Raw genomic sequence first — 24212 nt, 5'->3', positions numbered from 1 at the left:
TGGCCCAAGTACCTGGGCCCCTGCCACCTTTGTGGGAGACCTGGATGGAATTCCAGGTTCGTTGGCTTCAGACTGGCCCAGTGCTGGATGTTGTAGCCATTTGGAAAGTGAACCAGTGGATGGAGGCTCTCTCTTTCTGTAACTCTCCCTTTCAAATAAATAATAAAAAAAATTTTTTTAATTTAAAAAAAAAGGAAATTCACCATCACCACTTCCTTCAATAGCAAATGGTAATGCACAACTCAGTGATAACCAAAATTTAAGAGACAGAAATGTGTCTGCTGACTGCAAAGAAACAAAAGGCTGCTTTTATTCCATTATGTGTTTCCTTCTCCCAGGGAGGACATCTGCCTTATCTGCATGTCACTGACTGCCTCGCCTGTTAGGAAAAACTAAAGGCAGTACTCCAGCTCCTAGGAGGGCTCCCAAGAAAGGCCACCTTCCCGCTTAGCCTTCACACAGCATTCCAATGCTTTTTGTCTCATTCTTTTCCCAGATTTGCAAATGCAACTCATTAGCTTAAAATGACTACAAACAAATTAATTCCTTAACCACCTTAATCCCAGTAGCCCCTTCAGATGTTTTCTAAAGCAAATTAGATACCAACTGTGAAGAGAAAGGGGGAAAAAATGGCACTTTCACAGGGTACAACCAGACACCAGTTCTCCTACCTTGGTGCACTCAACCAGCTATCAAAACCTGTTTCCATCTGAGTATTATGGCTGAAAATGTCAAGTTAGTTGACTATGTCATGTTCCTATAGGACAATTTGAAAAAAACACACAACAACTTAAAAGGAATCACTTTTTCTTGTATTAATATAGCAGGACTGATAGAAAGAAAATATATTCAGTTGACTCGCACACTCCAATAATAAATACTCTTGGGTAATCTTCATTTATTGGCTACTTACAGTACAGTGATTCTGTCTCTCAGCTGGTAGCTAAAGGTGGTTACGCATCACATCAGAGAAGACACAGTCTGTCTTCTGCCTTCCAGAGGTCACCTTTCAGCAATCTGGGCACACTTAATTTTAAGAACAAGAAACACATCTCCTGGTGGCGGTCGTCACCTTGAGACAGGAACAAGGCAAAGAATGTATACAGGACTTGGATTCTCCTATGCAGGTTCACATAAAGTCAGTTTATTAATGACTACATTTTGAAGCCAGCCAGTTTGTCCGATATTTAAATAACAAGCTGTTTAATATTAAAGCAGAAAGGTACTGCCACAACGTGACAGAAGTACAGCTTTAACCAAAAACCCCCTCACACACAATGATACATTAAATGCTATTTTTATTTAAGCAAGGCACCCCTACTTGTTCTAAAACATGGGATGTGCTACCCCATTGAAAAAGCAAATGAGAACTTAAGATTTTTTTTCCTATCTAGAGCTGGTTTAAATTCAAGTGAGGCCATTAATGTCCTTACCAATCTGGACTGCTGACACATTACTCCACAGTTCTGAGACTAACACACACACTCAAGGGTCACCCAAAACCAAAAAACTGGGGGGTGGGGGTAGTTCAGACAACTTTTAAGTTGAGACTAGAATCTCCCCTTAGGTAGACAGGCACCAACGTTAAATGCCTTTAGCACAAGGCTTTAGAAAGGCAAAACATTTCTAAAGACATAAAACTGTCAAAATGTATGATTTACACTAACCCGTGATTTTTATGCTTTATTTGCTGTCTTTTTAATTCCTACTCCTATCTAAGTCATCAAATACAGCTAAAATTAAAAGTATTCTGCCAGACCACACTGGTTCAAAGGTCTGAAACCTTCCTTGCTTTGGTGAGCATTTGGTTAAAATAAATCATTATTTTACTCCATGAGAAGTATTATATCAGAGTTCTCAATTCATAGGCAAAGAAACAAAACCTCATACAGATTATTTTAAATGGGAGAAAGATTTTAAAGAACTGTGCTAAATAAAAATATGCAGTCTTCATAATGGGTAATATCCTCTATGAAAACAGTTTAAATCATATAAAGACCAGTTTTTAAAATCAAATCCTGAATAGTTTGAACAACAATTTTAATTTGTGGTTTGTTTCACAATCCCAAACTGAATTTTTTCTTTCTCTTTCTAAATAGTCCATTATGAATTTTTTCTTAGAAGTAATTAATCCAAAAACCCCAAAATCTTTTCTCTAGCAGCTGCTGCTAATAAACTGGAACGTTATATCCCATGTCCAAGAAAGATGTGCAAATGAAATGCTTCTTGCTTCATCCTGAAAAGAAAACAAAAAACGTTGCACATTTACTCAAAATGAAATAGGATCACGTGTGTTCCCATCCCACACTATTTAAAATTCAAATTTATATTTTCTTTCTGATTTAGTGCAAGTCATGGGGTATCAATTAAGTTAAGGTGGAGACAATTAATTGCATTTTAGTGTTTATATCCTGATATGAAGGTAGATTTTCAGATTTGAGTACAAAATATGTTTTACATAACAATTAGCTAAAATAAATATGGGACTCTATATCTAAAAACAGCCCATGACACCTATTGGTAACAGAACACCCGTGTGTTTTCATGCGAATCATTACAGGTGTCTTGAAGAATCCACCACTGTATTTAGAGAAATGACTGCAACACAATATCTTAAAATACTTAGTGGGAGAAAAAAGACAATGTATATTTTGTCAAAGAAAGAGACATCAAGATGTATTTAGCAAATTTGACTCAGGTAAGTTAACAACGTGGAGAATTTTTATAACACTAGTTAATAATAAAGGAAACAGTGGCTCATTAACTGTGTAAGTATTGATGACACACCCAAGTTTCTCATGTATTGCTTTAAACATCTTAAAAATATCTTACAACTGAGGAAAAATGTTTAAATTTTGGTGGGAAGAAAAGCCAATGCAAGATACATTTTCAGTGTGCTATGATTTATAGCTAGTAAAGGTAGCTATATATATATTTTTTAAGATTTTATTTATTTTATCTGAGAGGCAGAGTTACAGACAGTGAGAGGGAGAGACAGAGAAAGGTCTTCCTTCCACTGGTTCACTTCCCAGTTGGCTGCAACGGCCGGAACTGTGCCGATCCGAAGCCAGGAACCAGGAGCTTCTTCCTGGTCTCCCATGTAGGTGCAGAGGCCCAAGGGCTTGGGCCATCTTCTACTGCTTTCCCAGGCCACAGCAGAAAGCTGGATTGGAAGTGGAGCAGCCGGTACTAGAACCAGCACCCATATGGGATGCCAGCGCCACAGGTGGAAGATTAACCTACTGCACCATGGCACCGGCCCCCGGTAGCTATATATTTTAAAATTTACATTTCATCTATTCTATTTGAGGGGCAGAGAAAGAGAGAAACACAGATCTTCCATCTGCTGGTTCACTCCCCAAATACCTGCAATAGCTAGAGCTGGGATAAGCTAAATCCTGGAGCCAGCAAATCAGTCCAGGTCTCCCACATGGGTGGCAGGTACCCCATTTACCTGAACTATTGTATACTGCCTCCCGGGGTGCTCGTTAGCAGAAAGCTGCAATCAGAAGTGGAGCTGGGGCTCAAACCCAGACACTCTACTACAGGATGCAGGTATCTCAAGCAGCACCTTCCCACCACCCCCCCAGGAAGGGGGGGGGGGGGAATGGGGAAGAGGGGAGAGAGGAAGTCGGGAGAGAGGGAGTGAGAGGGAGAAGGGAGAGAGGGAAATAGGGGGGAGGGAGAGGGAGAGCTCAAGCAGCATCTTAAATGCTGTGCCAAACGCCTATTCCTTTAAAACTATTTTTCAGCATATAGCATGAACAATGTTGGGAAATTATAAAAAAAAGATTCCATATCGGGATAATGCTCAAACTCATTCTACAGGGGTAGGCATTTGGGACAGCAGTGAAGATGCTGCTTGAGGGGCCAGCACTGTGGCACAGCAGATAAAGCTACTGCCTGCAACATCACATCCCATAGGGGTGCCAGTTCGAGTCCTGGTTGCTCCACTTCCAACCAGCTCCCTGCTAATGGTCTGGGAAAGCAGTGAAAGATGGCCCAAGTGCTTGGTCCCCTGCTCCCACGTGGGAGACCCAGAATAAGCACCTGCTCCTGGCTTCACCCTGGCCCAGCCTCAGCTGTTGCAGCCATCTGGGGAGTGAACCAGTGGATGGAAGATCTTTTCCTCTCTCTGTACTTTCAAATAAATGAATAAACCTTAAAAAAAGGGGGGGGCGGGGCTGCTGCTTGGAATGGCAGACGTGCTTGGGTTTGAGTCCTTTAACTACAGCTTCTTGCTAATGTGCACTATGAGAATGCAGCAGGTGGTGGCTCAAGTAGTTGGCACCTTGCCAATCGCATGCAAGGTGTGGATGGAGTTCTAGGCTCCTGGTGTAAGCCTGGTCCAGCTCTGGCTGTTACAGGCATTAGAGGTGTTAGATTTCTCTCTCTCTACTTTCCAAATTAAATGAAAATAAATTAAAAAATTTAAAGAGAAAGCAAAGCCATTATACAATCATAATGAACTGTATTTCCCAGGAGAGTTTCATTCTTTATATTGATACTTCAATTATTGTCATGATTAGTTTGATCTTTATTAAAAAGAATTGTTCCCACCATATTACAAATTAGTAAGCTGATAATTATTAGCAATTGAAAATATTTCTACCTCTTAAATTTACCTTATTAGATGGAGTCCCTGGAAGTCTTATTTTCCTTTTGGACATGAATTTAGGAACAGTTCAATATACCTATGATCTGAGGATAATTAAAAAGCAAAAACAGATTAGCTTTAAAAAGTTGCAAAGGCAGAAAAACACTGGAGCCAATTTTCTTTCTGCCCTTTCCTTTCCGTAATTAAAAACAAAACAAAAGACAATAACAAAAAAAAAAAAAAGTCCTACCTAAATCTGCATAGAAATATACAGGCTAACTAACAGACAAGTGCTTTTCATTATAATGCTCACATAGCATTTTATCCTGTACAATTGAGTAGTACTAAAACAGCACATTTTCCCAAGGCAAGCTTCTGAGCCAATTCCCAGACAGAGGGAGGCACTCGTAAGCACAGATGGGAGTTGGCAGTACTCACGGACGTGGGACCGGTCCTTGAGCATGGCGGCAACGGCGTCCTCGTGGGTCTCGAAGTGCACGTCAGCCTCCCCGGTGGCCTTCCCGCTGGAGCTGTACTCCATGGTGATCCTCACGGGCTTCAGTGGAGCAAAGAACTGAACAAAGGCAGCAGAGTGACGTCAGCTCCTCTGCCCTTTCCTTTGATCCGTACACCTGAGAAATGTGTCTTCTGGCTGTCTCTTCTTAAACACTAAAGCAGTTCAACATCTACCGTATTTTTCACACAACTCAAGCTTACATCTCAAGCATCTGCTCTCAAAGAGCTGAGCACTGGGAATACAATCGGTGCACGAATGCCTCTCAAACTTTTTTAAACCAACAAGGACCACTTTTTCCTCCCATACACATTCTTCCCTGTGTTTAAAAAATGCCCATTAAATATATTCTTAATAATTCACTGTTGGGACCAGTGCTGTGGCACAGAGGGGAAAGCCACTGCCTGCAGCACCGGCATCCCATACGAGTGCCAATTTGAGTCCTGGCTGCTCCACTTCAATCAGATATGTACCTAATAACTACATTCTTATCAGTACTATACAAACAGTGCTACCACATTTGAGTGGTTCTGATTCCAAACCAAAGCAACAGAATATAATGCTTGAATGAGAACGTGCAACCTGAGTTATGATATGATTCCTGGGGCTGGCACTGTGGTATAGCAGATTAAGCCACCACCTGCAATACCAGCATCCCATATGGGCACCGGTTTGTGTCCCGGCTGCTCTGTTTCCCATCCAGCTCCCTGCTAACAGCCTGGGAGAACAGCAGATGGCCCAAGCACTTGGGCCCCTGCTACCAACACAGGAGACCTGGAAGAAGCTCCTGACTCCTGGCCACTGCAGTCATCTGGGAAGTGATGATCTCTCTCTCTCTGTCACTCTTTCAAATAAATAAATAAATCTTAAAAAAAAAAAAAAAAAAAAGACATGATTCCTATTGGGCTTTGTGAAGTAGAAAACAAAGGCCCCACTATTAACTGAAGACTAATAGATTTGGATCTAACATATGTGCTCAAGCTCATAAAGTCAAGGGCTTTGTTATTTTATCTTTTTTATTTTTTAAAATGCCTTTTCTCAAAAATTAGGGAGCCTTGATGCAAGAAAGCTACAGGGTATCTAATGAAAACTCTAAGCATTTTTGTCTAGTAATAACTGCTTTGTGAGCAACTGCCCGTGAATCTGAATTTCCTAATCTAAAACATGAATAGGGCAATGAGTGTTTAATGTAGCAGTTGTGATGTCAATTGGGACGCCTGCACCCCACACCGGACTGCCTAGATTAAATTCCTGGCTTCAGCTCCAGATTCCGATTTCAGCTTCCTGCTAATGTGGAACCTAGACAGCTGCTGTGATGACTTGAATGGCTGGGTTCCTGCCAGCCACGTGAGAGACTTGGATTGAGTTCCTAGCGTCTAGCTTCAGGCCCCCAGGTTGCAGGCATTTGGGGAATGAACAAATAAATGCATGAGAGAGCTCGCTCTCTGTCCCTCTTTCTCTTTCAAATCAATAGATTAACTAATTTTGGAAAAGAAAAAAAAAAAAAAAACAGTTGAACTAATTTATTCTAAACCAAACTTTCCTACTTTGAAGACTACACCCACATATTACTGTATCCATAAACTCTTCTGATCCTTTTCTGACTTTAAATACAGTAAGAAGCCACACTTTCAACAGAGAAAACAAAGCAAGCTTCTGCAAACATGGAGATGCCACCTTACTGTTCAAAGATACTCTAGAAATGGTGTATTCTTCTCTCTCTTCCCCAGATTAATACAAGTTCAAGGCTGGAACCTTTGTTCAAACTATTGAGATTGGGTATCTTACTGCCACACACGTTTATAATGTCTTGGGCATTGGCTTGGAAAGGCAGTCCTCTCATGTGGACAAAATGCAGTGACGGAGTAGTTCCCAGATCCACAGCCTCCGGAAGCTTTTCTGACATCTCCTTAGGCAACTCTGAGAAGCAGAACAACAAGTGCTGTCATGAACACAGAAGCTTCAAGGGTTATTGACAGATTATAATTAAGTAGGACTTTCACATCAGAAATCCACAGTTCCTCTTGAACTGGCAAAGAAGTGTCTGAAAACCCAAAATGACCCAAAATTTCGGCTCCTCAGCAAACATCACCTGAACACCCATAAGCATTTAGCACCTCCAACCATTACCAGACTAAGAACTTATCTTTCTATAAATAGCAGAGCAAAAATAAAATGACTATGAGTTATACTATAAAAGCAGGAGAAACTTTTTGGGATATAGTAACTATAAAAACATAAATAAGCAAAAAAAAGATAATCCCTAGGCATCAGGAAAAAAGTACTTTTGTTTTGTTTTGTTTTTGTTTTTGACAGGCAGAGTGGACAGTGAGAGAGAGAGACAGAGAGAAAGGTCTTCCTTTTTGCCGTTGGTTCACCTTCCAATGGCCGCCGCGGCCGGCGCACCGCGCTGATCCGATGGCAGGAGCCAGGTACTTCTCCTGGTCTCCCATGGGGTGCAGGGCCCAAGCACTTGGGCCATCCTCCACTGCACTCCTGGGCCACAGCAGAGAGCTGGCCTGGAAGAGGGGCAACCGGGACAGAATCTGGCGCCCCAACCGGGACTAGAACCCGGTGTGCTGGCGCCGCTAGGTGTAGGATTAGCCTATTGAGCCGCGGCACCGGCCAGGTAAAAAAGTATTTATCAAGCCTTCAAGATTTCAAAAGTTACTCTAGAGTTAGGAATCAAAGAAGCAGTAAAATCCAGAAACAAATAAAAATCCTTACTTCAGTCAGTATTCCTGCTCTCTTCCCAAATACTTCCTCCACCTTAGTTTAGATATTGTCATTTTACTCCATCTATTCCTTTTTATCACTGAGCTTTTGATATATAGCCTACAAAAATTAAGGTAAAAATCTAACTAAACAGGAGCCAGCACTGTAGCACTGTGAATTAAGTTGCTGCCTACAATGCCAGCATTCCATATCTGAGTCCAGGCTTGAGTCTGGGCTATTTAGCTTCCAATACAGCTCCATGACAACATGCCTAGGAAGACAGCAAAAGATGACCCAAGTGCTTGGGCCCCCACCACCCACACAGGAAACCCAGACAGAGCTCCAGGTTACTGGCTTCAGCCTGGACCAGCCCAGACACTGAGGTCCTTTGGGGAGTAAACCAGCAATGTTAGAGCATTAGCCATCTTTCTCTCTGTGTCATTCTGCCTTTCAAATAAATAAAACAAACCCTTTATTAAAAAAAAAAAGACTAACAGTTAAGAGCCTCTGCATGTGTTCAAAGAAATCACTACACTCAAAGACCTATTAAAATCTGTAACTCAGGCCGGCACCGCAGCTCACTAGGCTAATCCTCCGCCTTGCGGCACCGGCACCCCGGGTTCTAGTCCCGGTCGGGGTGCCAGATTCTGTCCCGGTTGCCCCTCTTCCAGGCCAGCTCTCTGCTCTGACCCGGGAGTGCAGTGGAGGATGGCCCAAATCCTTGGGCCCTGCACCCACATGGGAGACCAGGAGAAGCACCTGGCTCCTGCCTTCGGATCAGTGCGGTGCGCCGGCCACGGCGGCCATTGGAGGGTGAACCAACGGCAAAGGAAGACCTTTCTCTCTGTCTCTCTCTCTCTCACTGTCCACTCTGCCTGTCAAAAAAAAAAAAATCTGTAACTCAATTCCCTTGTCCTAGTCTCAGAATTTCACACAACATGGTCATAAAGAAAATAGTTTTTAACAATAATCACAACAAACAAGATTAAGCCCAGGAAGTTGCAAGGAGACCTTACCTATTTCCTTCTCACTTTCAAATGCTGTTATGGGGCGAATATCCTCGTTTACTTCATGTTCTTCAAAGACCACTTCGGGCTCAGTTATGTATTTAGCAGTAGGAGAAGATGCCATTTTCTTTCCCTTATGAGAGCCAACGTGTGTTCGAACTTCATTCCTTCTGCTTGGAAATATCTCTATATACCTGTCAAAGCAAACATGAACAGCCATGAGTAACACAAAGTAACTTTACATTGAAGATATTTAAAATAAACATATATATATATAATATTTCCAACAGCTTAAGAAACACAGGTTCCCAAAGATAGGGAGGAAAGTAAGAATAGTTATAGACATTAAGTCCATGAGAGTAGGTCATTGTTGAAGTTTCCTTCAAATGCACTCTTCTAAAGATTTACTTATGGCCGGCACCGTGGCTCAGTAGGCTAATCCTCCGCCTTGCGGCACTGGCACAACAGGTTCTAGTCCCGGTCGGGGCACCGGATTCTGTCCCGGTTGCCCCTCTTCCAGGCCAGCTCTCTGCTGTGGCCCGGGAAGACAGTGGAGGATGGCCCAAGTGCTTGGGCCCTGCACCCCATGGGAGACCAGGAGAAGCACGTGGCTCCTGCCTTCTGATCAGCGCGGTGCGCCGGCTGCAGCGCGCCGGCTGCAGTGGCCATTGGAGGGTGAACCAACGGGAAAAGGAAGACCTTTCTCTCTGTCTCTCTCTCTCACTGTCCACTCTGCCTGTCCAAAAAAAAAAAAAAAACCATCTCACCCTAAAGATTTACTTATTTTATTTTTTGAAAGGCAGAGTTACAGAGGTAGAGGTAGAGAGAGTGAGTGAGAGAGGTCTTCCATCCAATGGTTCACTCCCCAGATGGCGCAATGGCCGGAGCTGCGCCCATCCAAAGCTAGGGGCCAGGAGCTTCTTTCAGGTCTCCCACACGGATGCAGGAGCCCAAGCACTTGGGCCCATCTTCTACTGCTTTCTCAGGCCATAGCAGAGAGCTGGATAGGAAGTGGAGCAGCCGGGACTTGAACTGGGACCCATATGGGATGCTGGCACTGCAAGCAGTGGCTTTACCCACTACGCCAAAGCACCAGCCCCTCAAATGCATTTTAACAGTATTTTTTTAATTGTTTTCCTTCATATGAACAACTATGCTAAGGCTAATTGTGTGCATAGGACAGCATCTGGCAAGAAGGGTGTCCATACACACACACCTTACCAATCTCCAGGAGCCTTGCAATTTCATCTTGCCAAAACTGGTCCTATCTTGTAAGACACAAAGTCATAGTGTGAGAAGAGCTAACTCCCCCCAAAGCTTCAGAATTGTCAATTCTGATTGGCTACCATGGCGACAGTGGGACTATTAAATCCAAGCATCTGGTTTTTTCTCAACACTGCTTTTCCTAACTCAGTTCTTAAAAGTAAATTGTAAAAATCATTTATATTGGGGCCAGCACTGTGGTATAGTAGGTTAAGCCTCCACCTAAGGCAGTGGCATCCCATATGGGCACCACTTCATGTCCTGGCTACTCTTCCAATCCAGCTCTCTGCTGTGGCCTGGGAAAGCAGTAGAAGATGGCCCAAGTGCTTGGGCCCCTGCACCCGTGTGGGAGACCTGAAAGAAACTCCTGGCTCCTATCTTCACATGGGCCCAGCTCTTGGCCACTGCAGCCATCTGGGGAGTGAACCAGCAGATGGAAGACTCCCTCTGTCTGTTAACTCTGCCTCTCAAATAAATAAATAAATAAAATCTTTAATAAAAAAATTGTATTTACAGAACTTATATAAAGATTAAATGAGCACTACTTTTTTGTGTGACCAAACAAGTTTTAATCGACATGAACTCCACTGCCAAAGAGAACAAATTATTTTTAATTATATCGTCCAAGAGAAAGAGAAACAGTGTGTACAGAAGTCCAGGAACTAAAGGATCTTTGAGGGGAGAAAAAGGCAAAAAATGCACTATCCAAGATGAAGTAAAAGGGATCGGGAACCACTGAACACTATCCAGGGCCCAGGAGTAGAGGGAACAGAGGCTGTACGTATTTGCATTGTAAATAATGTACAACATATGAACTTAAAAATCTATAATTAGGGGCCAACGCCTGTGACACACTGTGGTAAAGCCACAGCCTACAGCAGTAGCATCACATGTGGGCACCAGTTCAAGTCCTGGCTGCTCCACTATCAATTTAGCTTCCTGCTAATTCACCTGGGAAAGCAGAGGATGGCCCAAATACTTGGGCTCCTGCACCCACGTGGGATACCTGTAAGAAGCTCCTGGCTTCCGCCTGGCCCAGCCCTGGCCATTGCAGCCATTTGAGTGAACCAGTGGATGGAAGCGCTCTCTCTATATATAACTCTGCCTTTCCAATAAATAAATAAATCTTTACAAAAGAAATCTATAATTAAAACCTAGTGAATTGGGGCCGGCGCTGTGGCGCAGTGGGTTAATGCCCTGGCCTGAAGTGCCAGCATCCCATATGGGCGCCAGTTCAGGACCCGGCTGTTTCACTTCCGATCCAGTTCTCTGCTATGGCCTGGGATAGCAGTAGAAGATGGCCCAGGTCTTTGGGCCCCTGCACCCATGTGGGAGACCTGGAAGAAGCTCATGGCACCAGCCCCTTTAAGTCTGTCTTTCAAATAAATAAAAATAAAATGTAAAGAATGATTTATGAATTTTTTTAACTTCAAAAGAGCTAAGTAAAAGGCCAGAAAGCATCAAAACAATGATTAAAATTTGACTTTTTTTTTTTTTTTTTTTTTTTTTTTTACAGGCAGAGTGGACAGTGAGAGAGAGAGACAGAGAGAGAAAGGTCTTCCTTTGCCGTTGGTTCACCCTCCAATGGCCGCCGCTGCAGCCGGCGCACCGCGCTGATCCGATGGCAGGAGCCAGGATCCAGGTGCTTTTTCCTGGTCTCCTATGGGGTGCAGGGCCCAAGCACCTGGGCCATCCTCCACTGCACTCCCTGGCCATAGCAGAGAGCTGGCCTGGAAGAGGGGCAACCGGGACAGAATCCGGCGCCCCGACCGGGACTAGAACCCGGTGTGCCGGCGCCGCAAGGTGGAGGATTAGCCTATTGAGCCACGGCGCCGGCAAAATTTGACATTTTTTATTATACCTCAAACTAAAGTTGAAACTCAAACCACCTCAATCAATATGTGCATCCTGACTGATGTGACATGAACATGAGACATAGCACAAGACAGCTGACCCAATTTCTTCAAAAGTCAATTGCAAGTTGAGAATAAATAAAGGAGGAGATTTACTCTAGTTTATAGGAGAATCAGGAACAATAATCAAATGCAATGTGTAAACTCTGAATTCTAAACAAACTGCAAAAAATACTTTTGGTACATGTGGGAAAGCATTGTTACAGAATCTTATTAAGTAACTGCTGATTTTTCAGATGTGGTAATATAGTAATTATGTCAGAAAATGTAATTTTAATATGTATACTGGGGACTGGCCCAGTATACCCAGGCATAGTGGGTAAAGCCACTGCCTGCATGCCGGTATCCCATATGGGCACTGGTTCTTCAAGTCCTGGCTGCTCCACTTCCTATCTAGCTCTCTGCTATGGCCTGAGAAAGCAGCAGCAGATGGCCCAAGTCCTTGGGCCCCTGCACCCCCGTGGGAGACCCAGAAAAAGTTCCTATCTCCTGGCTTCAGATCGGAGCAGCTCTGGCCATTGCGGCCAACTGGGGAGTGAACCAGCGGATAGAAGACCTCTCTTTGCTTCTCCTTCTCTCTCTGTGTAACTCTGACTTTCAAATAAATAAATAAATCTTTAAAAAAATGCATACATAGAAAAATGAAACAAATATAACAGATGTTAATAATTTGTTACTATAAGTGACAGACATTTAATGGCTTATCATCCTCTTCTCACTACTCTTCTGCATTTGGGTAATTTTACAGTCATATTATAGTCCATGTATCAAACTGACCTGATGTGCAAAACTTCTGCCATCGAAAAACATTATCTACTCACCGGTTACCAATTTCTTCCCTGTGTTTCAACAGTGCTTGGTTGGCCATCTCAGGTTCTTCAAACTGCACATAGGCCTCTCCTGTTTTTCTCCTCCCTCTGTAGTCCATCACAAAAGTAATGTCCACTATATTCAGACCTAGGACCCCAAAATTATTGCAAATTAGTGCTGCTAACAGGAACTTTTTGTATCCTTAGAACACAATTACTAATACAATCTATATGCTGTTCTGCCAGTCCCAAAGCATGAATATTATGCAGCCAAAAGTGACTAACACATTTTAATATCTGTATTTCCAAAATGTCTAGGGTCCAAGCAGCACCTCTAAAACACACACTGTCCACCCTTCACTTTTTGAGGTCATGCATTGCCTAACGACTCCATCAACAACATAGCATACACACAACAGTGGTCCCGTAGGATTATGCTGCCTAGTGACTCTGCAGCCTTGTTATTTGGTGTAAACACACTACTCTATGATGTTCATACAACTAAGAAGGCACCCAACCACACCTTTCTCAGAATGTATCCCACCATTAAGCAATGCATCACTCTAGGGGGTACTTCAAAAAGTTCACTAAAGAGTGAATTAAAATTTGTTGATTTTGATGCAAAAACCTTTTGAAATCCATATAAAAAATTTTTAAAAATTCATGAGAAATGCATTATTGTGAAAAAACTATGCATGGTTTTCATTTTTTTGCAGCAATATAGGCTTATCTTCTATTTCCATTTTTCCATGAACCTTTTGAAGTACCTTAAATAGAGATCTAGGCTAACATTATTACAACTAATTGTGGTGCATATTTTACAGCTAGGAATTAGATAATGCTTTAAAATCATACAAGTTGTTACTGCTTCAAATATGGCCACTATTACAAGACAATATTTTCTTCAATAGTGAAATTACTTCAAAATTTAACAATCCCTAAAAACCTGCCTGACAGAATAAAATACAGAAGGAGATAATGGAGGGAAACGGGGGGAAATGATACCCAAACACGATATAAATTAAAAGCACCTGCAAAGAAGTCTACAATGTCTTTCTCATTGCAGCTATAAGGAAGTCCTCGCAAACGAACCACGCCATCATTTACCACAGGTGAAGATTTGACCTGCAGGCTCTTCATTAAGGCATCCACATCTTCATTGTTTATCTCATATACTGCAAACAAAAGCACAAATTGGATAAAAATGTTCATAATACAAAGGAAGAGGCCAGCCAGTTTTTTTTTTTTAAATCAAATATTACCACTTGGTGAATCATCCAAGAATTCAAAAAACTGTTTTCAGCTTTATTACTTCTCATGGGAAAATGACTGACATTTATTGAATATATAATCATGCGCCAGGTATAGTTCATTTAATCCTCTCGACTCTTTAAACCATTTTTACTTTGGGGCCAACACCATGGCGCAGTAGGCTAAGCCTCCACCTTCATCCCATATGGGAGCCAATTCATGTCCAGGCTTCTCCTCTTCCGATCCAAGCTCTCTGCTTAAGCCTGGGAAAGCAGTGGAAGATGGCCCAAGTGCTTGGACCCCTGCACCTGCATGGGAGACTCGGAAGAAGCTCTTGGCACCCAGCTTTAGATCAACTCAGCTCTGGCTGTTTCGGCCATTTGGGGAGTGAACCAGTGGATGGGTGACTTTTCTCTCCATCTCTCCCTCTCTCTGTAACTCTACCTCTCAAATAAACAAAATATTTTTAAAAAATTACTTATTTATTTTCACTTTATTTTAAAGGCAGAGAACAAGTGAGGGAGAGAGAGATTACTCATCTGCTGATTCACTCTGTCAGTGCCTGCAACAGCCAGGCTTGGCCGGGCCAGCAAAGTCAGGAGCCTAGAATTGAATCCAGGTCTCCCACATGGGTGGCAGGGACCCAAGTACTTGAGCTATCACCTGCTGCCGCTCAAGGGTGTGCATCAGCAGGAAGCTGTACCAGAAGCAGCGGAGCAGGAACTTACACTCAGGCACTCTAATAGGGATGCAGGTGCTCCAAGCAATGTGTCAACTGCAGTGTCAAACGCCCACCACTAACCCACTCCATTTTTAACACAAACTTGGTCAACATCTTCATTTTATAGATAAGAGACTGAGATTATCACACTGCTTCACTTTCACAGGCTACAAAATAACACATTCAAAACATCTAACTACTTCACTGTTGTCAGGGAGCATAGGACAACGTCCCTGAGAAGCGTACAACCTAAAGCAAGAATCTTCAGAAGCCAGCAGCTCGCTTCACATACCTTCCACGTACCGCTGACCCATGTACATGCGGTGCTTCTCTAAGGCCTTCTGCACATCTTGCTCTGACTCCATTTCAATTAAGGCATCACCCCTTCGCTTCCCATCTCTATTTAAGAGGAAGTGTATTCCATTCTCGCCATTGCGGATCCGGCAGTCTAAAAATATAGAAATCAAATCAATTAAAAGCAAAATTTCAGTTCAATTACCCAAGTGGCTGGAATGCAATTTTCCAGAATCAGAGCAGAAACCACATTTTTTATGCCTGTCAGATCCCTTATACAACTCCCCTCTCTGAAGCCACCCAAATGTTAATCGGGTGGTAATCTCTATAAGGTTGCAAGCAGCCAGGATAAGTAAGCCCTGACACACAGGCTCAGGATCTCCTGGCCGGCAAACCGCAAGTCGACACACAGGCTCAGGATCTCCCGGCCGGCAAACCGCAAGTCAGGCTAGGCCCAACTCAAAATGCAGGATGTCCACTCCGGTGTTCCTATGTCAGTTTCAAATCACTTACAGGCATTAATATGTGGTTGGGTTGATGCATAAGGGTCTTAAAATCACATCCACAGGCCTCTAAAAACATCTCCTATAAGAATATTTTTGCTACCATAATTTTACTTTTCACACTTCTAATAATGAAGGAAAGACTTCCCATACTGCACACCTCTTACAGTGGGAGTAAGGCAAAGATGTAAGTGGCAAGCAGCTTCATAAATTGCTTGACCTACATAATCCTGGGCACATGATGGCAGTTAATACATCACACTCTGCCACAACATTTTATGGTGGCACCTTCTAAAAGCCTCTGAACAGAAAAATTAAGAGAGTCAGATGTAGAAACTAAATACACAAACCACAGATTATGAAATCTCCCAAATATGTTACTAAACGACGTCTATCACTTGATACCAAGTGACCTTGTATTCTAAATGGATGTTCTACATAAAGAGCTACTCTTAATCCACTATTTCCATGAACAGGTTTGCTTTTTGATATGTTTATATTAAAACTTCAGAGAAAACTGGTTTCATACAACAGTGTTAACATGAAATACTGTACCGCATTCAAAGTTAAAAAATCAAGCATATACAGGCCACAGATGGTACACACAGTGTCACTTGGCCTGACTACAGAAGAGCCAACATAAAACTCTTCCCAACCATCAGAGAAACTGTCTACAGCATACCTGACTTCAGCGCTTGCAGGACTACCTGTTATTCACACAAATTGACAGAACTGAAATGTACCTGAGAAAAAGCTAAGCACATCTTCCACAGTGCACGACCAGGGCAATCCTTGAGCTCGAATGAGAAAAACATCATCCACTTCCTCTCCTATCTTGGATGGGGCCAACTCATACTCAGGGAGCGGTGGAAGGTCTTCCAGGTAGGTAGTTTTGGACTCCTTTCAAGAGAAATGAAGATAGGTAAAAGTACTTCCTGGACAGCCCACCCAGAAAATGTTTATTTCTACAAACTACTGTGTTAGATGACAGTAATATTTCAGATGCAAAAAACTTCACAAAGTCAACATGTCCTGTTTGGGCTTCAAATGTACACCCTAAAGCAACAAGCAGGCATAGCCTTCTGCTTTGGCAGGCCATACATTTTAAAATGCATCAGCCCCAAATTATACCTAGTAATGTTTTAATTAAAGTAGCACAAGATGCATCCCTTCAACCTGACCAATATTTGAGTGCCCCTTATATACAATGCAAGGGAGACTCTCCTCTCAGGGACATTATCTCTTTTTTGTAAATATCTATTTATTTATTTGAAAGGTAGAGTTACAGAGAGGCAGGGAGAGAGAGAGAGAGAGAGAGAGAGAGAGAGAGAGAGGAGTCTTCCATCCAGGGATTCACTCCCCAGATGGCTGCAACAGCTGAAGCTGGGGCGAACTAAAGCCAGGAGCCAGGAGATTCTCTGGGTCTTCCATGTGGGTGCAGGGGCCCAAGGAGCTGAGCTGGATGAGAAATGGAGCAGCCAAGGACTCGAACTGGCATCCATATGGGATGCCAGCACTGCAGGCGGTACCCGCTAGCCACATCACAGGCCCCGAGATTATTATCTTGAATCAGACAAGCCTAGAAGATGTTTTAAGTGCTATACTTAAGATACAAAATATTAAAGAATTCAAAACAGAGCACTAACAGAAGAATCAAGAGGTGATACAGGGATATATAAAAGGGCATTACAGTTTGAGAGGTGGAGACAAGAAGCAATATGACCAAAGGCCCATTTGGAAAACAAACAGCAAACTACTCCCATTTGTCCCAACTGTAGAGGACACTCAGGAACCAAAGAAAATGAGCTGGCAAAAGGAATCTGGTAGGATACAGCAGCAGGCCTTGACCCCTGGGCCCAACGTGCGTCCTTTGCTGGGCAGGCAAAGGAAAGTTAATAAAAGACGTGGAGCAGTGGGTAAATCCAGGCCGCAGGACGCCCCGGAAAGATTAATCTGTCAGCTGGCACGCCAACAAGTGAACAAGAAGCCCACAGCAAGCAGCAGTGCGAGGCAACAGGAGCTGAAGATGCACCTACAGAACTCCGTGTTCTAAGACTGAGCCACAACTGGGATTTAATAACGCGTCAGGTACTGTAACAGCAACGTGGGGCGACAAACCAGGTTTTCGGAGACACCTGCGTACCATCCATCCTTTCATGAAGATTGGGGTCTAATTTAAGGGAGTCGAGGATAAATGGGAGCATGGTGTGTAACACACACGGTACTGGTATATGATCAACAGATTCTGTCGCTGTAGTCAATTTTACAGAAGAAAATACATCAATCGAGAGAGGCCTAGCGCACAAAGGCTCACTGGAGATGGGCTTTCTGTTTGTTTTAGAGCAACTTTCCCCCCATTTCGCCAGCGTTCCAAAAAGCACCGCAGCAGAAAAGTATTGGGCCAGGATTCAAATCAATTAGCTCAGCCCCTGGCAGACAGCAGCCATGCTGTTTCACCTCCCAGTTTCCATAAATCCAAGCAGCACAAACTGAATTCAGACAAACATCCGGGTCCAGGGAGTCCAAAAGTGTGCATGCCACTTCTCAGACGCCACAGAACAAGCAGAGGCGGACGCTGCACACAGCAGGCGCCAAATACGTGCAATCAGAAAAAAAAAAATTTAAAAAACGGTGGACTCACTCTGGAGACCCCAAATTGCGGCCTCGACCCTCGAGGCCCACTCCCCGCAGTCTCTCCTCCGCCCCCAGCACCGCACACTGTCCCAACTGCTCTCCCCGCGGGAGGCGCCCCGCAGTGCTAAAGGCCCTTGTGTCAAAGGAGTGGAGTTCCAGAGGTGACCTTCAGTGCACTGGGGCAGCCCGCCTCGGCCCGAGGAGGCGAGCGAGCAGGGCGCGCCGGGCTCCAGGCTCCATCCCTGCACGAACCCTGGCGGCGGCGGCGGCTGCCCGCGCGGCGCCCAGGGACGCCCGGGCCTAGCGCTGCGGCTGCACGGCGGCAGCTCCCAGCCCCGCGCCGGGTCCGGCCTCCAACTTCACCACCGGCGGGTGGACGGCGACAGGGATGCGGGGAGCGCGTGTCAGCAGCCTCACGACACCTACCATGGGCCCGGCGGGACACGAGGCCTCAACATGCACCCCAGTCCCACGTACACTGCCCAACCGACCAGAGACTCCAGGGGCGAACAAAACCAGGAGAAAATCGCAGGCCTGGAAGAGCGGCCCTTGTTCCCCGGGCCCAATAGGAGCAGGGAGCGGACCGGGGGGCGGGTGTGTGCGGCGCGTGCCGCGGGTCCCCGGGCGCGCGCGCGCGCCGCCGCCGCCGGGAATGGGGGGGGGGGGAGTCCCGCGCGCGGCCCCGCGCGGCGCCAACGTACCTGGCTGTAGCCCCGCGCCGGGCCCGCGGCCGCCGCCAGCGACTGCGGCAGCAGAGGGGCGCGCAGGGCCGGGTAGGAGGCGGCGGCCGCGGCTGCGGCGGAGGTGGCCGCGGGCGGAGGGCCTGCCAGCCTCCCGGCGGGCGCAGGCCCGATCTGGAGGCCGCGTGTCTGGGAGGCGGCGGCCGCGGCGGCCCCGAGCAGCAGCAGCAGGCGGCGGCGGCCCGAGACGCCGGAGGGGAAGGAGCCAGCGGCGGAGTAGAAGGGCAGGCAGGCGGCGCCGGTGCGCCGGCAACTGCTGCAGTTGCAGCCGCAGCCCCGGAGCAGCGCCCCGAGCACCCAGCGCGTCCCGGCCATGGACTCCGGCGGCGGCGCGGGGCCTGGAGGCGGCTGCCGCTGCAGCGCGAGCGGAGGGGAAGCGGACTCCAGGGCCGGGGAGGGGACGCCGGGCACATGCGCCGCCGGCACCGGGGGCAGCGGCGAGTCGCGAGGAGGCGGAGGAGAGCGCGCCGCTCCGCCCGGTCTCCGCCCTCGGGGCGGGGCCGCCCGCGGGTCGGGCGGGGCCGGGGCCGGGGCCGCGGCTGCGCCCGCCCGGCCGCACCTCAGCCTGGGGGGAAACTGAGGCCTCGCGGCGAGGAGGCGAGGCTGTCCGGGCTGTGAGGGGCCCCGGAACGCGTGACGTGAGGAGCCGTGATCTCCCGGTGGTAAACAGACGGGCAGACGTCGGAGGAGGTTTGGTAACCCCAAGCTTGAGAGCACTTTGCTTCCAGATGCACTGTGTACTTAAGCTGATGGTAAACACAGAGAGCCTCCCCTGATGAGAGTGCATTCGCGAGCGGACACGCAGGGATTTGCACCAAATAAATGGTGACTGCTTGAGCATTTTTCTTCCTTGTGTTGCCAGGACCTGTCAAAGATAAGTGGGCTGAAGGGAGTTCTTAGAATCAAAAGGAAAAGCTAATTTTAAAAAAAACTTTATTATGGAAAATATCGTAGAAATGTATAAATCACACGAGCTTCTAGAACGTGTGGATTATCAACAGTTTTCTTCTTTAAAAAAGGTGTATTTATGGGGTCGGTGCTGTGGCCCAGCGCGTTAAGGAGCGACCGCAAGCCCTGTCATTCCTCATAGGTGCCTGTTCCAGTCCCAGCTGCTCCACTGCCTGCTGAACACGCCAGGGAAAGCAGCAGAGGATGGCCCAAGTGCCTGGGCCCCTGCACCCACGTGGGAGACCCAGAGGAAGCTCCTGGCTCCTGCCTCCCGCCTGACCTAGCTCAGGTTATGGCGATTTGAGAAGTGAACCAGCGGATAAAAGATCTCTGTCTCCTTCTCCTTCAGTAACTCTGACTTTCAAATAAATAAATCAGTCTTTAAAAAGGAAAAAGGATGAGTATAACAAATATAGTGCAAAATCTTTAAAAAAAAAAAAAGCTGATTTATTTATTTATTTGAAAGGCAAAGTGATACAGAGAGGGAGAGAGCTATCGTGCACTTCTTGGTTCACTACCCAAATGGCTGCAAACAGGGGCAGGCTGAAGCTGGGAGCCAGGAACTCCACCCTGGTCTCCCACATGGGTGCCAGGAGCCCAAGCCCTGTTCATACACTACCTTCCCAGGAGCATTAGCAGGGAGCTGGATTGGAAGCCGAACAGTAGGGGATTTGAACTTCTGATGTGGAGCTCCAGTGTGGTAAGCAGCGGCTTAAACCACAGCACCACAAAGCTGGCCCATCAACATGTTTCAGTATTGTTTCTTTTGTTGTTGTTGTTATTTTTTTTCTTTTTTATATATATTTATTTTTTATCAGTATTGTTTCATCTATTCCTACTGTCACCACTATAACCTTATTTTCTTTGCTAAGATATATAAAAGCAAAGTGTGATCTTCCCAGTCATTCATCCTAAATTGACAAGGTCTGAAACAGAAAAACACCACACTGACAGGTTGCATTTTGTGGGTTTTTTAGATATTTTAGGTTATTGCACTTTGTTTACCTTGGACTACCTTTAGGTAAGGAAAACTCAGTACTTCTCAAGAAAACTTTTCTTCTCCCAACAAGCAAAGAACAGGAAAAGATGTGACGAGTTCAACTCTGTGAACCTAAGTATCAGCAAGGCAGGCATGCAGCAGAGTAGGAAGATGCCCCTTGGGATGCCTGCATCCCCGAACAGTCCCTGGGTTTCGTCCCAGCTCCATTCCTGATTCCGGCTCCTTGCCAATGCACACACATGGGAACAACAGGTGATGACTCAGGTATTCGGAACCTGACACCCCCATGAAAACCTGGATTGAGTCACTGGTTCCTGGCTTTGGCCTGGGCTGGCTCCAGCTGTTGTGAGCATTTGGGGAATGAACCAACAGATGAAAGATCTGTCTCTGTTCTTCTCCAAACCTTTCAAATAAAAATAAATTTAAAAGATTTATTATTATTTATTTGAAAGAATTAGAGACAGAAGAGAGCTTCCATCTGCTGGTTCACTCCTCAAATGGCTGTAATGGCCAGGGCTGGGCCAGGGATTTTCTTCCGGGTCTCTACGTGGGTGCAGGGTCCCAAGAAGTTGAGCCATCTCTTGCTGCTTTTCCCAGACCAGTAACAGGGAGCTGGATGGGAAGTGGAACAGCTGGGACAGGAACCAGCGCTCACATACGGGATGCTGGTATTATAGGCAGTGACTTTACCAGCTCTGCCACAACACCAGCCCCAGTAAATGTTATTTTAAAATCAAGTAACTGTAAACACCACTTTTTAGTGCTAGTTATTTAACTTTTAATTATGGAAGTAAAACTGTTGGACAAGAACCTATATAGAAAGACTTAAAACTTTTACTTACTTATATTTGAAAGAGAGAGAAACAGATACAGTTGATACAGAGAGCCCAAATACCCAAAACAGTGAGTACTAGGCCAGGCCGAAGCCAGGAGCCAGGAACTCCATCCAGTCTCCGCTTTGAGTGATGGGGGTGCAAGTACTTGAAGCACCATCTGCTGCCTCCAAGATCGGAAGCAAGGTCCAAGGTCAGAAGTAGAGGCAGGGGAGCTGGCGCTGTGGCTTAGCGGATAAAGCTGCCCTCTGCAGTGCTGGCATCCCATATGGGTACCGATTCTCATCCTGAATGCTCCACTTCTGATCCAGCTCTCTGCTATGGCCTGGAAAAGCAGTAGAAGATGGCCCAAGTCCTTGGGCCCCTGCACCCGCATGGGAGACCTGGAAGAAGCTCCTGGCTTCAGATTGGCGCATCTCTGACCATTGGCGGTCATCTGGAGAGTAAACCAGCTGATGGAAGACCCTTTCTCTCTCTCTCTCTCTGCCGCTCTGTAACTCTGCCTTTCAAATAAATAAATCAATCTTTAAAAAACAAACAAACAAACAAAAAGTAGAGGCAGGGGTGGATCCCAGGCACTTTGATAAGGGCTACAGATAATCTATGACCACAGTGCCCACCCTCCAAGCTGTGGCTTAACCACGTGAGAGGCATCAGCCCTCAGAGACTGTTTGGGACTAAGATGGTAAAACTGGAGATGGATGAAAAAAAGGGGTAAGATTTGAGAGACTGGAGGTAGAATTAACAGAACTGAAGGATCGATAGGGTATTGTGTTCTGTTGTTCCATTGTTACTGTATTTGGAATTGTGTGGGTGGGGATGATTTTGCATCCCTGGGAAAGTTTAAAGATATGTTACAAGCAAGCAAGTGTTAAATTCATGCTGTTGAGATAGAGATGCCTGACCTACAACTATTAATTTGAGAACTGTCAGTATAAATGAAGCTACTGGTGTGGATAAGGTTGCCTAAGACCAAGTTTGGAGTGAAAAGAGAAGTCTAGAAACCAGACTTGTAGTACTTGAACATTTACTGTCACATACAGAAAAATGAACCTGCAAGGAGAGAGATAAGAGGAAGAGAGATTAAGAGAAAAATTAAGAGAAGCCAACAGCATGTTTCTGGAAGAGGGAATCATAAAAGTGTCACCTACTTAGAAGAATCAATACTTCATCAATTCATCAAGTGAGATGAGAACAGGCAGAAACACCTTGGATTTAGTGATGTAGGGAGGCTTCAGAAACCTTATCCATAGCTGTGTAGGGTAGTGATAGTAGAGACCAGAGTAAAGCAAAGGGTGAAAAAATGGGGATGGAAGGGCAAAGTTTGATTTTGTGGGTGAAGAAGGCAGTATAGGTCAAAAGTGGGTTTTGTTTTGCTTTGTTTGGATTAAATTTAGTGAGATTAGAATATGTTGAAGTGGTGCTGGGAAAGACTAAGTAACCAGGAGAAAAATAGGTATAATCAATGTGTGGTTTCCTAGAAAATAAAAGAGGCCAGGCACCAAAGCACAGATGCTGAGAGTAGCTTTAAATAGGAGAGAGTTCTCCACTTTTTGTAGTGGGTGGGAGGGACGGTATGTGGGGGAAGCCATTGTAATCCATAAATCGTACTTTGGAAATTTATATTCATTAAATAAAAGTTAAAAAAAATAAATAAAGGAATCCTACAACATTGTTCTTCTGGTATGGCCTTTTGGCCCATGTATAAGCATATACAGGGTAGTACAGGCAGATTATCAGCCTAATTTTCTGACAATTTCTGAGTTTAAATTGGGGTAAGCACTCTAGATTTAAGATAGTGTGAGGAAAAGAAGAAAAAATTATATTCCATCCCTAGGGAAAAACGTTCAAAGGAAGTCTTCATAGCTCTAAAGAGCATGTTAGTTAACTGGGAGAGGAGCTGGAAGTGGATAATTATTCTGATTACGAATCAATAAATGAAGGAACTCATTTTATTGTCTGCCCCTCAATTCTTAGAAGTGAACATACTTCCCTTCTGATATGCAATGAAGTTGAGCTAATCTCCCAGGGTCCCACCCTAAAGCCTTCTTTGCATTTGAAAGAAGCCAAAAATCATGAGCCATGGATGTCAATAAGCCTAGGGTGGCAAAAGGAAAAGGAATTGTAGTCAAGTACCATAAAGAAATGGTGCCCATTTGTGTAACCTGTGATTAAGGTGCTATTTGTCATCCAAGATTAAAGGAAGAAGTTTATTAGGTTGGGTAGATGCTAGAGAATTTCAGGAATTGAGGCTACCAGTTATTTCCAAGGAAAAACAAAGAGATGCATTTTATCACCATGATCATTGCCTCATTCTTTTATCTGACAAGAAAAGCTGATACAGTAGGGCCGCAAACTCAAAGATTTGTTTTTGCTGTAATCATGTGTTTCTTAGGCTAGCTGTGGCCTGTGTTCACTATTAGCAAGTCCATGCTAACCAAATCTTATGTTTATCCCTTAGATTATTTTT

At 45.0% G+C, this 24212-nt stretch overlaps 1 protein-coding gene across 1 annotated transcript; it reads right to left on the bottom strand.

Moving 5' to 3' along the window:
* Positions 1-790: 790 nt before the first annotated feature.
* Positions 791-19413, bottom strand: GRSF1 (G-rich RNA sequence binding factor 1). The gene is made up of 10 exons (XM_051819728.3): positions 18923-19413; positions 16331-16487; positions 15083-15238; positions 13850-13993; positions 12831-12966; positions 8843-9027; positions 6910-7031; positions 5036-5171; positions 4626-4701; positions 791-2236 (listed from the first exon to the last, which is right to left on the bottom strand). Exons 1-9 carry the CDS (start codon positions 19274-19276, stop codon positions 4652-4654), a joined length of 1440 nt encoding a protein of 479 aa, XP_051675688.2. The 5' UTR covers positions 19277-19413; the 3' UTR covers positions 791-2236; positions 4626-4651.
* Positions 19414-24212: the final 4799 nt, after the last annotated feature.

Source organism: Oryctolagus cuniculus, chromosome 8 (assembly GCF_051225735.1).
Source record: "Oryctolagus cuniculus isolate XC-2025 breed Fujian yellow rabbit chromosome 8, ASM5122573v1, whole genome shotgun sequence".
NCBI lineage: Eukaryota > Metazoa > Chordata > Mammalia > Lagomorpha > Leporidae > Oryctolagus > Oryctolagus cuniculus.
Note: the sequence above shows the minus strand (reverse complement) of the source record. Positions and strands in the feature narration are given on the sequence as shown.

What these genes read in the sequence shown, in the direction of transcription:
- GRSF1 (XM_051819728.3), bottom strand. Translation starts at nt 19,276, where the DNA reads ATGGCCGGGACGCGCTGGGTGCTCGGGGCGCTGCTCCGGGGCTGCGGC. An exon ending in CGGCGCGGGGCTACAGCCAG is followed by an intron (nt 16,488 to 18,922) that starts GTACGTTGGCGC and finishes TTCTCTTGAAAG; the next exon opens with GAGTCCAAAACTACCTACCT. An exon ending in TGTGCTTAGCTTTTTCTCAG is followed by an intron (nt 15,239 to 16,330) that starts GTACATTTCAGT and finishes CTATATTTTTAG; the next exon opens with ACTGCCGGATCCGCAATGGC.